The sequence below is a fragment of the Filicampus tigris genome, chromosome 2 (assembly GCF_054856515.1).
Source record: "Filicampus tigris isolate MCC_2025a chromosome 2, RoL_Ftig_1.0, whole genome shotgun sequence".
NCBI classification, from domain to species: Eukaryota; Metazoa; Chordata; class Actinopteri; order Syngnathiformes; family Syngnathidae; genus Filicampus; species Filicampus tigris.
Window position 1 is genome coordinate 4,352,696 of NC_141218.1, and position 13,654 is coordinate 4,366,349.

At 47.1% G+C, this 13,654-nt stretch overlaps 3 protein-coding genes across 3 annotated transcripts; 2 read left to right on the top strand and 1 right to left on the bottom strand.

The window, feature by feature from the left end:
- Positions 1–133: 133 nt before the first annotated feature.
- On the top strand, positions 134–2,510 carry LOC147150974 (ubiquitin thioesterase OTUB1-like). The gene is made up of 7 exons (XM_086016360.1): positions 134–512; positions 974–1,035; positions 1,140–1,238; positions 1,308–1,426; positions 1,531–1,615; positions 1,684–1,878; positions 1,981–2,510. Exons 1-7 carry the CDS (start codon positions 470–472, stop codon positions 2,176–2,178), a joined length of 801 nt encoding a protein of 266 aa, XP_085872486.1. The 5' UTR covers positions 134–469; the 3' UTR covers positions 2,179–2,510.
- Positions 2,511–3,307: 797 nt separating this feature from the next.
- On the top strand, positions 3,308–4,905 carry cskmt (citrate synthase lysine methyltransferase). Its single transcript, XM_086016622.1, has 2 exons — positions 3,308–3,437; positions 4,177–4,905. The coding sequence occupies exons 1-2, from the start codon at positions 3,359–3,361 to the stop codon at positions 4,836–4,838; spliced, it is 741 nt and encodes a 246-aa protein (XP_085872748.1). The 5' UTR covers positions 3,308–3,358; the 3' UTR covers positions 4,839–4,905.
- Positions 4,906–4,916: 11 nt separating this feature from the next.
- On the bottom strand, positions 4,917–13,630 carry alpk1 (alpha-kinase 1). The gene is made up of 20 exons (XM_086016625.1): positions 13,487–13,630; positions 13,263–13,381; positions 13,041–13,195; positions 12,077–12,275; positions 11,949–12,008; positions 11,786–11,872; positions 11,631–11,707; positions 11,457–11,552; positions 10,861–10,965; positions 9,150–10,596; positions 8,933–9,080; positions 8,704–8,866; positions 8,440–8,626; positions 8,232–8,377; positions 6,461–6,584; positions 6,354–6,388; positions 6,135–6,269; positions 5,495–5,678; positions 5,320–5,407; positions 4,917–5,234 (listed from the first exon to the last, which is right to left on the bottom strand). The coding sequence occupies exons 2-20, from the start codon at positions 13,378–13,380 to the stop codon at positions 5,117–5,119; spliced, it is 3,672 nt and encodes a 1,223-aa protein (XP_085872751.1). The 5' UTR covers position 13,381; positions 13,487–13,630; the 3' UTR covers positions 4,917–5,116.
- Positions 13,631–13,654: the final 24 nt, after the last annotated feature.

The following is a 13,654-nucleotide window of genomic DNA, read 5'->3' on the forward strand; positions in this document are numbered from 1 at the left end:
ACTAAAAACGGTTTATTTTGGCATCCCCGCATTGAAAAGCAATCGTGCTGGCAGAAGACTGTATTCGTTGTCTTCAGCGCCCTTTAGTGGCGATTGTTGGAAAGTGCAGCAGGTATGACATTACAGTAGCTACAAATGTCCATGTTACATTTAGAGCTGACAGACATCTAAATGTTGTATAATCACATTTAACAATTTTGTGTTGCCGTGTAACAACGGTTACTCCGTTCTAAGCCAAGAGAATGTGTGTTTGTTTTTTGACCCAGTTAAATTACACTTTCATGTGTGATTAGGGTAAAAATGACGTCGTCCTATTCAACGTTGAGTACGATACGTTTAATTTTCTGTATACGACGTTTTCTTGTACCACGCTGTACGGTGTACGTCACTGTTTTTTTTGTACGTTTGTAAATGAGCAATAAAGTTATGGGGAGAGAAAAAAAACAGGAAACTGATCTGGACAGCTAAGATGGCGGAGGAGCAGCAAGAAGCATCACAGGGGGAGATGGAGGGTGAGAAAAGCAAAGTGGAAACACAACACAGCAGCACGCGGCGAGGCCACTCGTGTCTTGAGGCTCAAGTCACTTGAAAGCAGAGTGGCTTCGCTCGCTTTTCGCCCGGTGTCCTTCCGTCAGACGAAGCGCTTGACACGCAGCGTCCAGCTAAAGAAAGGGGCCATAGCTTGTTGTTGGCTAATGCTAACATTGCTGCACAAAGAAAACGCTTGTTTGGCCACTTGAGTAGGCGACTTACAGTCTGGGGATTTTTGCACACCAAATCAGCGTTCAAACGATATGCGAAACGTTAGACACAAACGACGCAGGGGAGACGATGGTTTTCGTTTTAGAGCTCGCAGACGTTGTAAACACATTCAATGTCACGTCATCTTCATTGGAGCATTAAAAAAAAAAAAACATTTACCTAATTCACCTTAAAACTTCATCCACATGTATGACTATGCCCTCTTTGATAGGAGTGAACTGCCTGGCGTACGATGAGGCCATAATTGCACAGCAGGACAGAATTCAACAGGAGGTGAGAATTTTACCTCAAAGAGCTGCCCTCATTTTGAAGTTGGCATTCTAACTGATGTGTTTATTTTTTTAATCCTCTCGAATCGCCCGTGGCTGGCCATGCAGATAGCCAACAGTAACCCTCTAGTGTCGGACAGAAAGGAACTGTCCGTGCTGCAGAGGGAGTATTCCGAGGAAGACACAGTTTATCAGCTCAAGATCAAGGTCAGTGAAACCTAATCGATGTGGCCGTCTTTACATCCATGCCAAAAACTTTTTGCTGCTTCGCCACAGGACTTGTACAAAAAATACTCATACATCCGCAAGACAAGACCGGACGGCAACTGTTTCTACAGAGCCTTTGGCTTTGCACATCTCGAGTCTCTACTAGATGACAGCAAAGAACTGCAGAAGTGAGTGCAACCTCAAGATATAAGGACAAACAACTTAGCAATTTGTTGTGGGGCAAACAAATGTCAATAACGCCACACGTGTGCACATTGTCGAATGTGCTCAGGTTCAAAGCGGTGGCAGCGAAAAGCAAACTGGACCTGGTTAACGAGGGATTCACCGAGTTCACCATCGAGGACTTCCATCACACTGTGAGTTTGCGACAATATCAGTCTCCCCTTCCGCAATTCCTCAGTCACGTCCCGACTGTCTTGCCTAGTTCATGGGCCTGATCGAGCTGTGCGAGAAGCAGCCCAGCTTGAAGGAGCTGCTGAGGTCCTTCAACGACCAGAACGTGTCGGACTACGTGGTGGTGTACTTGCGGCTGCTCACCTCGGGCTACCTGCAGCGGGAGCACGCTTTTTTCCAGCACTTCATCGAGGGAGGACGCTCGGTCAAGGAGTTTTGTCAGCAGGTACCTTGAGCTTGCGCTTGAAGGAATGTTTCTCAAAATTGGCGGCTCATGACTGAACGTTTTTTTTTTTTCTTTTTTCTTTTTTTTTTTGTCCCTGCCAAGGAGGTGGAGCCCATGTCGAAAGAAAGCGACCACATTCACATCATCGCCTTAGCGCAGGCCCTGAACTTATCCATCCTTGTGGAGTACATGGATAGAGGCGAAGGTGGGACGGTCAATCATCACGTCTTCCCCGAAGGCGGCGACCCGCGCATCTTCCTCCTCTACAGACCAGGCCATTATGACATCTTGTACAAATAGGCCCCCGTGCCCTCCACTCCGATGACCCCCTCCCCTCACTCCCTCCACAGCCACGCGTATGAAGCAGAACGCCGCCCGACATGTGAGATGACACTCATGCGTCGAAAACAAAAAAGTTCAAAGTACAGTTCATGGTACCCCCACACCTGCCCCCCCCTCCAGTTATCACCAAATATCTAAAAACATGTTTGAGAAAATAGAAGTGACTCCAGGCATTTAGAGTTGTACAGGTTTCTTTTGTGGTTGTAAATGTTATCTACATGCTTTGTTGGATTCTTTTCCTTTGTTACACTGCATTTCATTTGAGTTTTATTAAAGGGATTTACATCTTATTTTTTGTGCTGCGTGCATTTTGGTCCGAACAAAAACGAGAAAATGGGAAGAAAAAAAACAACAGTTGAGAATAATGTAATGTTGTGTTGTGCTAGTACAAACATTGGAAGAAATCGTCATGCAGAAACGTATTGCATTCCCTATGGGAACTTTTTTCTATTTTTGGGGGTGGCTTTGTTTTTTTGGTTTATTTTTTTTAGCTTCTGTTTTCTAGCCATCCATTGTCTTATACCGCTTGTCCTCACAAGGGTCGCGGGCGTGCTGGAGCCTATCCCAGCTGTCTTCGGGCAGTAGGCGGGGGACACCCTGAATTGGTTGCCAGTCAATCGCAGGGCACACAGAGACAAACAAACATCCTCACTCACAATCACACCTAGGGGCAATTTAGAGTGTCCAATCAACTTACCATGCATGTTTTTGGAATGTGTGAGGAAACTGGAGTTCCTGGAGAAAACCCACGCAGGCACGGGGAGAACATGCAAACTCCACACAAGGAGGCCGGAGCCGGGATCTGTTTTACAAGTAATTGTATTTGTTTTATGGAATAATTTTTTTATTTTTATTTTTTTATTTTCTGTTTAATGTTTTTAAGAATTGTTTAACTGTTTTTAGGGTATATTTAACTAAACTAAAAAAAAAGGTCAATAAAATCCTCCCAAGATTTGCCTCCGTATCATAAAGGAGAAACCAAAGATAATCAATCATGCATGATAACGACACGCAACAAAGATCGTCTATTTCTTGACCAAAAGGAAAATGGCGGCTTTTGTAGTCCGTTTTTTTTCTCCCCCGGATCCGAGTAAGCCCTCTTGTCGCACCAGCTCTGGAGCTCGGACTACAAGTAGCAATGTCTCCGCTGCCAAAGTCGTTCTTGACAAGCCCGAGGATATTTTCAGCATGTTTACGACTTCACTCTTCTCTTATCTGTACGTCTCACGCCAGATTGGTATTCAATTTGTTCATTTGCGGGGGGGTTGCGGCGTTTTTGGTGCTTTCATGGTACCTCGTACAATGCTACTGTAGCTCATATGCTCACCAGCTCTTTGTTGACGGAAGTGCAGCGCATTTTTTAATGCCTGTTTTACTGTAATGCATATTTTGTGTATTATATGTAATGCATAAAATAACCCAGTAGCCGTTTTTTATTCGTTCATAAAATAAATATTTCATATAGAACACTCAAGGAAACACAAATATGCAGTGGCAAATGGTTGAATGTGTCCTGTTCAACACATTTGTTTGATTTGTGTTGCACGATGTTTTTATTTTTCAAACAAACCCTGACTTTATGGTCTGTGTAAAATAGTAACATCCAGATCAATTCCTTGCACAAGTTGCAATGCTTACCTAACCATTGCTTGTAAAAATTCAGATTTACTTTGGTTTGGATGACAGGTCCATACAATGACCTGATGAACAATGTACGGTATACAGTGTTATTGTATGGAAGTCTGTGTCCTAAATAATGTGACCAGTGTTACTTATGTACACCTACTGTAAAGGTTTAGCGTACATAAAGGTCAAAACAATTTGCAAATGGTCGATTTTGGCAGATATTTGAAGGGCCATCGTCCGGCCGATTAATCGGTTAGGCCCTACTTATTCTGGTGCAGAGTATAACACAAGTCTCATATAACCTGCCTCTCCTTCCCTGTGCCTGTCCAGCTGAAATGATTGAAAACATGGACAAAAAAGCTACGTGGGACCGCTTCTATGCTGAAAGCAGCAGCAAGACGTTCAAGAACTTTGAGTGGTTCTTTGGCTTTGAAGCAGTGCAAAACTTCATCATGCCCTTATTACAGTCCAAGGCCAGCCCCGATGCCAGGCTTCAAGTCCTGGATATGGGCTGCGGCACTTCTGCTTTGGGTCCGTCCGTTTACCAGCGCTGTCCCGTGCCGGTTCAGGTGACGTGCGGGGACATTTCCCCTGTGGCCGTACGGCTCATGCAGGAGCACGTGCGGGCTAAAGCTGTTCAACCTGGCAACCGTTCTTCCCAGCTGGACTTTGTGGAGCTGGACTGTACGCAGCTGCAAAAACACTTTGGCCCCACCAGTGTGGACCTCATCGTGGACAAAGGCACCACGGACGCCCTGTTGAAGGCCAAGGAAGGGAAGAGGAGCGCCGGCTTGGTGCTGAAGCAGTGTTTAAAGGTGCTGCGCCACTCGGGGTCTCTGCTCCAGTTCTCCGACGAGGATCCAGACGCCAGGCTGCTGTGGCTGGAGACGGAAGTGCGGGCGGCACGTGTCGCAGTGCAGGAAGTGGGCGAATTGAGGGGAGTTTGTTACTATTGTTATCAAGTGACCCCTCCTCCAAATGTGCAACACTGACTGTGGGAATGTTTCATATGTGACTACGTCTGATATTCATTTAGTCATAAAGCATTTCTGGACATTATTGTTCTAATCGTCGTTTGATGTTCTTTTATTGAGTTAACACAAGCAAACAGCAGACTAATGACCAAAAATCTGATTTAAAAGAAAAATAGACCACTAAGGGTCTGCAAACACAAAATACTGTATTGAAGACAGTGACGAAATTAGCATCACAGTGTAATTTTGGATGATTACAGATAAGGCGAGTGATTCACTTGCACTTGCACTTGCACTCATTTCATCTGGAACAAGCTGAAGAAGTCGACGGGCTCCTCGTCCATCGCGTCTTGGCAGAAGTCTGGAGGATTGAGCTGGTTGGGGTCGGAAATGCCAACGACGTTGTTGAAGAAGCTGTTGAACCAAAAGAAACCGCTACATAAACCCACATAGCAACGCTATCGTCCAAACAAATCCTAAAACATAAACAAGGACTTACCTTGTCACCATCCATCCAAATGACCGAGTTTTGTAAGACGTGGAGACAGGAATGCAACCAAATTCAGTGACCGTGATCAAGTAAGGTGCTGCGGGATAAAGAGGAGAGAGACATTGAGCACCTGGGATTATTGACGATTATTTGTAAGTGCTTTCATTCCCAGTAGCCTCCTCACCATTGTCAGGAAGCTTGCCCGTCCACGTGTTGACGAGGAGACCCTGACCCGGCCCGGAGGAGCTCCCCACAACGGCCTGGCCCAGTAGGGTGGAGTTTCTCGGCACTGCCATCGGGTGGAAGTCGACCCGCAGGGCTCTTTTCCTGCACGTGTGGTCTTGATGGTTGATCTCGTACATGACGGCCTGGGGGACAGAAAACATGCCGCGTACATCGTCATCCTTGCAATTGTTTCAGTTTTCAAACCCAAGCATTTTTGCTTTTGCAAGAATATGTTCTATGCAGGTCCACTAGTTGAAACACGGCATTCTGATTGATACTGTGTTGTGGTGGCCATTTTGGCACTTCCGTCGAGTGAAAATGACATCACAGTTGCTCAGGGCTCAGGTAACGACCAATCACGGCTCACCTGTTTTCTGAAGCCGAGCCATAATTGGCCGTTAACAGAACCCTGAGCAGTTGTGATGTCGTTTTCAGTCGACAGAAGTGACAAAATGGCCGCCCCCCGAGATGGCTAAAAACGGGTGAATTAACTCTTATTCTACAAATGCAATATGAATCAGAATGCCTTGTTTCAACTAAAAATGTTTGGGTTGACTTCCACTTTAAGGTCTCAGATTCAGTGACATCACATGGCTCACTTCTCTGTAGAGAAGAAGAGCATCATAGGTGAAAGACTTGTTCTGGTAAAATCCCATTTCCTGGAGTCTTATCCGGTGTCCCAGTGCATCGTACAGGTAGCGGGCGAAAGCCCACAGTTGCTCATTCTGTGTGGACTGCACAAAAAGATAAGATCTCATTGAGTTTATAGGGCTCCTTGACAACACAGTGAAATTAACAACAACAGAAAAAAAAGTTACCAAAACGAGTTGGCCGCTCAGAAGATAAGGACTCGCTGTTTGGAAGAAGCAAAGCAAAGTTGAAGACAGTAAATATGAGTTAAGAGGAAGCAATCTGAGGAACTTACTGCACGGGTGAGGCTTCTGGGCCACGCTTGTCGCCAGAAAGCACACGAGCACAACGAAAGGTTTCATGTTTGCACGCTGACGCTGCTCACAGACAATAATAAGTGAGTGAGGTGGAGTCACTTCCTTATAAGCACACACAGACTGGGATAAGGTTCATCCTCTTTAATGACCACTTGTCTTGCGTAAACATATTCCCCTGATTCACTATTTTGCATTTTGACCTAAAAACATTCCATGATGCATATTTAACTTTCTAGGCAACAAAAAGCGAACATTTTCTTACCGGGGATGTAAACGCACACTTGCAATAATGCTAATTGCAAATATATAGTCTGTGAGTAGCTTAGTGGGTTATGGGAGGCCAGTCAGGTCACTTGTGTTTTAAGTGAAGCGTCTACATGAAGTCACAACTTTTAAAATCGATCACAACAGGTGGACAAAGCTGCTTTTTACATTTATAGACATATCATTGGAAAGTTAAAACACATTTTAGTGTCTGTTCCTTGATACGAAGGAAACCATACTGTGCCATAACTCTCATGAAGATTGTTGTTAGCTTTCTTGCTTAGCTTTGCTAGCTTGTCGGTCTGGTGGCTATACTCTTCAAAAAACATTTCTTTTTCGACCATTCTTTGATAGCACACATACTACAAGTAAAGACACAACACTTCTCACGCAGAGCTCAGTATCAGCTCCTGCATATCACAACAAACGCAGGGTAGACACATCTTGGTAGCTGCGCCATTGCGCAACAGTTCGAACTCCATACAGTAAGGACACACTGTGCCAAGCAGATTGCCTGCACCTGATTTATTCTAAATACAACAGATCTGAGGTCAAAGCATATGTTAGGGGAAGGTTTAAGGTGATGTTGGATTTTATTTTTGCTACAACACCACCTGTGATGTTTTCCTGGATGAGCATGCAGTCAGTCAACATTTTATTAGTTGGAAATCACACGACTAGCAGGATGCGTGACACAATGACAATAAGGTCAATCATCACTGATAAAGAAATCATGACTAGTGCACGCGCGTGTGTATTATGCAGTTAACTGAATGTGTATTCAGGTCACACTCAGGTGACTTTTGTTCATGGGTTGTGCAAGCCAGGAAATTCTTGCATTCTCAAACCAGTCAGACCACAACACAGTCATATATTTGTGAGGATAACACATACAGGTAACTAGTTCCACTTTGAAATACAATAATAAATCAAAGAAACCTGAATGATCCCATAAACAAAATTGTAGGAGAGTCTGCCTGACAACCTCACGTTTGAGGGATCTGTTACCACCATTTCTATTGATTCCAGCATCAGTGTTAATGCCTCAGAGACAACCAGATGTGGAAATTTGACAAAATTTTGCTGCTTCGTCATTTGTCATCCATGAGCGGCCAGGCTACCCATCCGTCATTCGTCAGTCCGTCATTTTTCGTAACAAACTCAATTGTAATCGTCAGCCCATCAGTTAAGTTGGTCAGTTTGTCCGTCAGAAGTCTGTTGGTCCATCAGTTGGTCCGTCCCAAAAACGTCAGAAAACGCGTCAGTGACAGACGCAGTGAGTGAAAATTACACTGACGGATAAAAAACGACATCCGTCATTTTTAAAAGGTGTCCCGTCATTTGTCAAAATGGGCGCCGGTCAGTGACCGGTCCGTCAGTCTGACGGAATGGCCACCTCTGGAAACAGCACAAGAGAATGATTGAATTATTGATGCATCACTCTGACGGTTTGGGCACTGGCGGCAGGTTGAGTAGCCGGCAAACGCTGTTGCACTCCGGTCCGTGTTGCTCCCGCAGGAAGGAAGCAATACCGCTATGGGCGAGGTTGGAAGGCCCGCGGGGGGTTCTGGTTGAATGTATCTGGGGGTCAGTGAGGTAAGTCAGCCCTTTGCCATTGGCCGTCACCCACCCTGCGAGGACAGCAAATGTATTTGTCAGGTTAGAACTTCACAAGTCTTGATTTCGCACACACCTTGCAAGTCCACAACCACGTCCTGGCAGTCGGAGTGCAGGTAGGTGAAATGTCCGAAGGCGAGGGCGTATTCCGTCGCAGGGAGAGCGTCGTTCTTCTTTTTGATGTTGTTGGTGAGTTTGACAAAATGGCCGAGCATGTAGGGCTCCACGGTGATGCAACCCGCGATGACATCTCCATCCAAAATCTGTTCACCGGCATGGATGTGAACATGTGAGCAAGGTGTTTTGTGTTTAGTGAGCTCTGGGCATGATTTGCGCTTACCAACAGCGCCTCCGAGGGCAGGAAGAACATCTGGGCCATGACGTCCTTGTCGTAGAGGCTCTTGTTGAATTCTGTCACATAATACTGGGCCGTCATTTGCCTCTCCACATCTCTCAGGTGAAACTGGATCTGCGTCGGTTTCCGGTAGTCCTTCCCGACGTAACTGCGAATTGACACAAAGTTAGAAATCATTGCCGAGACTACCAATCTTTTGATTTTATGGTCTCACGTGCTCAGCCTTTCTTCCTGGTGTAAGAACTGGACCCAGATGGCGGTTCTGTGGGTGCCGTGCAAGCCCATTGAATCGCCAATATAGGCACAGGTCTCCCTCGCGGTCCATAGTCCCGAGGCTTTGGAGAATTTTAAATGCAGAGCATCTGGCAGGGGCGACCGTCAGTGTTACGGCAGGGACTCAGAAACGTATGAAGTCTGGACTTGAAACTTACTGTGGGCCACGCCGTACTGCTTCAGTTTGAACTTCTCCTTGTCGCTGCTCAGTCTCCCCAGCAGACATTCGTGGCAAACCCCAGCCAGGAGGCTGCGGTAGTCCTCCTGGGACAGGGAGTACTGCCTCGCCGGATCAACACAAGCCAGGGTGTTTCTCTTAAGGCAGCTGTTGCACCAAGGGTTCAACATTTGAGGACCAGGAATCAACTCCTCCGGTGTCACGTGTGAACCTTCCGTAGAGGGTTCAGTGGTGCCGCAACTTCCAGCAGCTACTTTTGGGGACTCCAACAGTTTGGGCAGGCCTAAAAAATTCCACCCAGAAACGGGGTCATACTCTGGATCGCTAGCTTCGCAATCTTGCGTTCTCATGAGAAAGAAGCTACCGCTCGACTCGAATGATTTGCTGCTCTGGCGGCTTCCCGCGGACCAGTGTGATCTCGGGCTTGCTGAAATGTTTTCCCATGACGACTTGGAGCCAAAACTGTTGCTGAGAGAACTTGATCTGAGTATCAGCTGGGATAAGGACTGCGGTCCATCTGCTGATGGGTCCACTGGACCACGGTCATCATCGGGGGCATCAGAGCCCGCCGTTGGTATATCAGCTTCGACTATTTCAAACTTGTCGGACCTGTGACTGGCACCGGAGGAGAAGTGGGTTTCAGGTCTGCGCGGTGTGGGGACCGTAGGGCTGCCAACAGAGCACCTCCCTGACCCACAACTTGTCAAGGAGAGCTTCTTCCAGGAAGAGCCAAGGCTGTCTGCACTTGCGGCACTGCTGTGGAGGTCAGGCAGTCGAGAAGCATCAGAGGGGGCCTCTCTTGACGGTTTACAGGCCTCTGTGATGCTTTCAGTGTTGAGCACATCCACTGTGGTCCCGAGTGCTGTAATGCACATCCTTGCTCCATCGACATCCTCGATCCCAGCCTTGCACTTGGCATCAGTGGTCCTACACAGCGACACGTGATACTTCTGAAATCTCTGCAGCACTCTGGAGAAGCCATCCAACGTGAAACCAACCAACAAGTCGCTCATGTTTCTGAAGCTATCGGGGATAAAAGAGCGGCTGTCGGAATTGACCAACGGCTCCACGTGCAACTTCAGCTTGACTCCAGCCATCAGACGCATGATCTCAGCGCAAAAGCCGCCTCGGTCGTCGGCGTCCGCGTGGCAGTAGTCGTCAAAACGGGCCAAAGCCTCTTGGCAAGCCTGCGTCGCCCACGTCACGGCCTCAGAGGGTCCGTCGAGCCATTTGCGCGTGACGACGAGCGAATAAGCTGCCTTGATGAAGGTGTGCAGCTCCTGCTGGCTGGTGACCACGTCGCCCTCTCCTTTGCTGAGGAGGCCCACTTCAAACGCTTCCTTGGCCTGTAGGAGGAAGAACGTCCTCTTTGCGGGGGGGCACGCCACGGAGAAACTGTACGACAATAAGCAGGTCCCCTGGGCTGTCTACAACAGGAGGAGGAGTAAGATTCACCGGGCATTAGGCACACCTGCATCATTGTGTAAATCGGGCGTCTTCAATCCTGTTCCTCGAGGGCCGCCGTCCTGTTTTTTTTCAAAGGATCGGGATCGTTATTCAGCTTTTGCAGACCTTGCTGATTATCTGATGATTTGAATCAGACGTGTTGCAGCAGGGAGAGGCGGGAAACAGGCAGCACGGCGGCCCCGCGGGGAACAGGATTGAAAGCCCCCGGTGGAAATAAATCATACCACATTGGTCAGCACATAAAGCGATGTGTACTGGCTGTATACCACCGCCATTTTGGCTGCCTCGGCCGCTGACAGAAGACGATGGGTTGTATCCCCAAGTAAAGACTGTGCACCAAGACAAATAAATACAACTGGTAAAATTTATTTGAAGGGGAAGTCATTTTCAAAAATATGTTCAATGCAAGCCCACTAGTTGAAACAAGGCATTCTGATAAATATTCTCGTTTGTGGAATAAGAGTTAATCCACACGTTTTTAGCCATCTGTGGGGGCGGCCATTTTGTCACTTCTGTCGACTGAAAATGAAATGATTCATTCATCGCTCAGTTAACGACCAATCACGGCTGACCTGTCTGAAGTTGAGGCGTGATGGGTCGTTACCTGAGCCTTTGGCAGTTGTGATGTCATTTTCAGTCGACAGAAGTGACAAAATGTCCGCCCCCTGAGATGGCTCAAAACGGGTGGATTTTGCTGCTTAACTCATATTCCACAAAGGCAATATTAATCAAAACGCTGTGTTTCAACTAGTGGGCCTGCTGCGAACATATTCTTAAAAAAAATGTGTTTGGGTTGATTTCAGTCAGGAGTTGTACTCACTAAATCAATGTCTGGAGTGGTCTTAAAAGCACGGAAGTCCTCATCATTCATGGACAGCAGTATGTTAGCGAGGATACCAAGAGAGGTCCCGATACCCTGTGAGGTCAACACAAGTGGGGGTTCGTTCTAGTGCGCAAACCGGCTTCGAAACCCCCGAAAAGGGACCGCTGTCACCTTTTTATCCGGCTGAGGCAGCGCGTAGTAACCAACCAGTGAAGCCCAGATGAGCTGTGCGGCCTCCAGCCATAGGCCTGCGAGCACATTGACATTGCAGAAGTGTCAAAATGAGGTGAATGAATGACACACACAGCAGGGGAAAAGAATCAGACCTAGTTTTTGCAAAACCATTCCACGCACTTGCAGGCTCACAGCCTGCACGAGAGCACGGTCACTTTCCGAATGGTACACCCAACATCCTGCCAAAAGATGAGAATTGCGATTTATTCACAGTTTACAGGGCGCTGCGTAATAAGACATTAAACGCGTATTCACCTGTGGCGCCGCTGTTGACAATAAGATGGCTCAGTATGTATTCGGCCTTCTGCAGTTTGCCTAAAAGGAGAGATGATGATTCCGATTAGTCAGTATTGTTAAAGCGAGTGCAGCCACGTCTCATTCACCTGAGTTGAGGTACAGCCGGGCCTGTCTTATGACCAGTTGGGGGGCCACGGGGACGCCTGGGTAGCGTTTGTGAAGCAGCTTGCTGATCTTCAGCAATTGCCCTGACTCGTCGGTCCAGTAGAGAAAGCGGTCCACCAAAAAGATCACTGCCAGCGCCGCGTGCGCTTCCTGGGCCACGATGGCGGCCTCCAGGACATTCTGGTGACACAGCGGACGTGTGCATAGTCAAGGACCCGTATTGCTGGCTGCCAAGACATCTCCGTCGTGTCTTCTGGAGACTAGCCGTGTCGACTGGGAGTGACGGTAAAAGTCACAGGGACTAATTCTGTTTGTGAGATCCGCGAGGTCCCTGCGACTTCTTCAAGACCCGTTGGAGACCACATAGACTAGCTCCGCTACGTCATGGCAACATATACGCTGACCCGCTGGCAGGGGTGGAGCCATGGGTGGGCCTGGGTGTGCTCAGGCCCACCCAGATTGACAGACTGCCCACACAGTGGGATTCATAAAAAAAGATTTTTTTCTTAATTATTATCAAATTATTTTTAAATTCTTGTTTCGTTGTGTTTTTTTTTATTTGATTAAATATTAAGAATGGCATAATTGTGATTGTGATTGATCTGAATTTCTGAAGAAGAATCTGAAAAATCTGAAGATCTGAATTTCATATTTTTCAGTTTGTCATTTGATTTGATTATACAATGTGTCGGGACAGGAGGATTGTGCTCAGTGAGAGAAATATTCAGGCCTACCCTAATGTTTCCAGGCCCACCCATTTACCACGTTCTGACTCCGCCCCTGCTCGCTGGACCACGTGGCTGACTGATCTGGTATAATAATTAAGACTTCTACACTCAGGTACAGGAGACTATAATTCAAATTGGTCTCAGTGAGACGTGGCACTCGTGAGAAAGCAACAATTTGAGTCACCACGACTGATCAGATCAGATGTGCGCCCATCACCAGGAGCTGCGGCAGATGCTGGCCGATGAGCTCGCTCAAGTTGCTCTTGTCATCGGAGCTTATGGCTTTCTTGTACTGCCACTTCTCGGGCACAAAGGGCCACCTCATTTCGATGGCCTCCTGCAGAAGCAGAGCCAGCTCCACACACAGGGAATCTGCAACAAGAGGACAAGCGTGAAGTCGGTCTCGGTGCTGTTGCAACAGCGCTCTCTTGTGTCAGACCTTTGACACTGCAGTAGTTGTGCCTCTCGGCCTCAGTGCGTTGTGTGGAGGTTTTTGCTGTTGCTGCTGCTGCCCTGAGGCATTTCTCCAGCAAACTCGCCACTTCCTGGCTGGCCATTCTGGAAAAATCAATAAACAAACAATAACAATAAACAAAGCCATTATATCATCGTTTTACAGCTCACATGTTCAAAGTCGTTGAAGTAAGTTGATCCAAGACCTACCTTTCAGTAGGTTTCAGGTCTTCTTTCACTTTCTAGTTAAGGGCGGACTCTGGCATGTGACGTTCAAGGCAATCGGAAATATTAGAACTCTCCAAAAGGGGCGTTTGAAAAACAAGTCAAACTGTATTTAGACTTTTCTTTGTGGTGTATAAACGTGTATTTGGTATT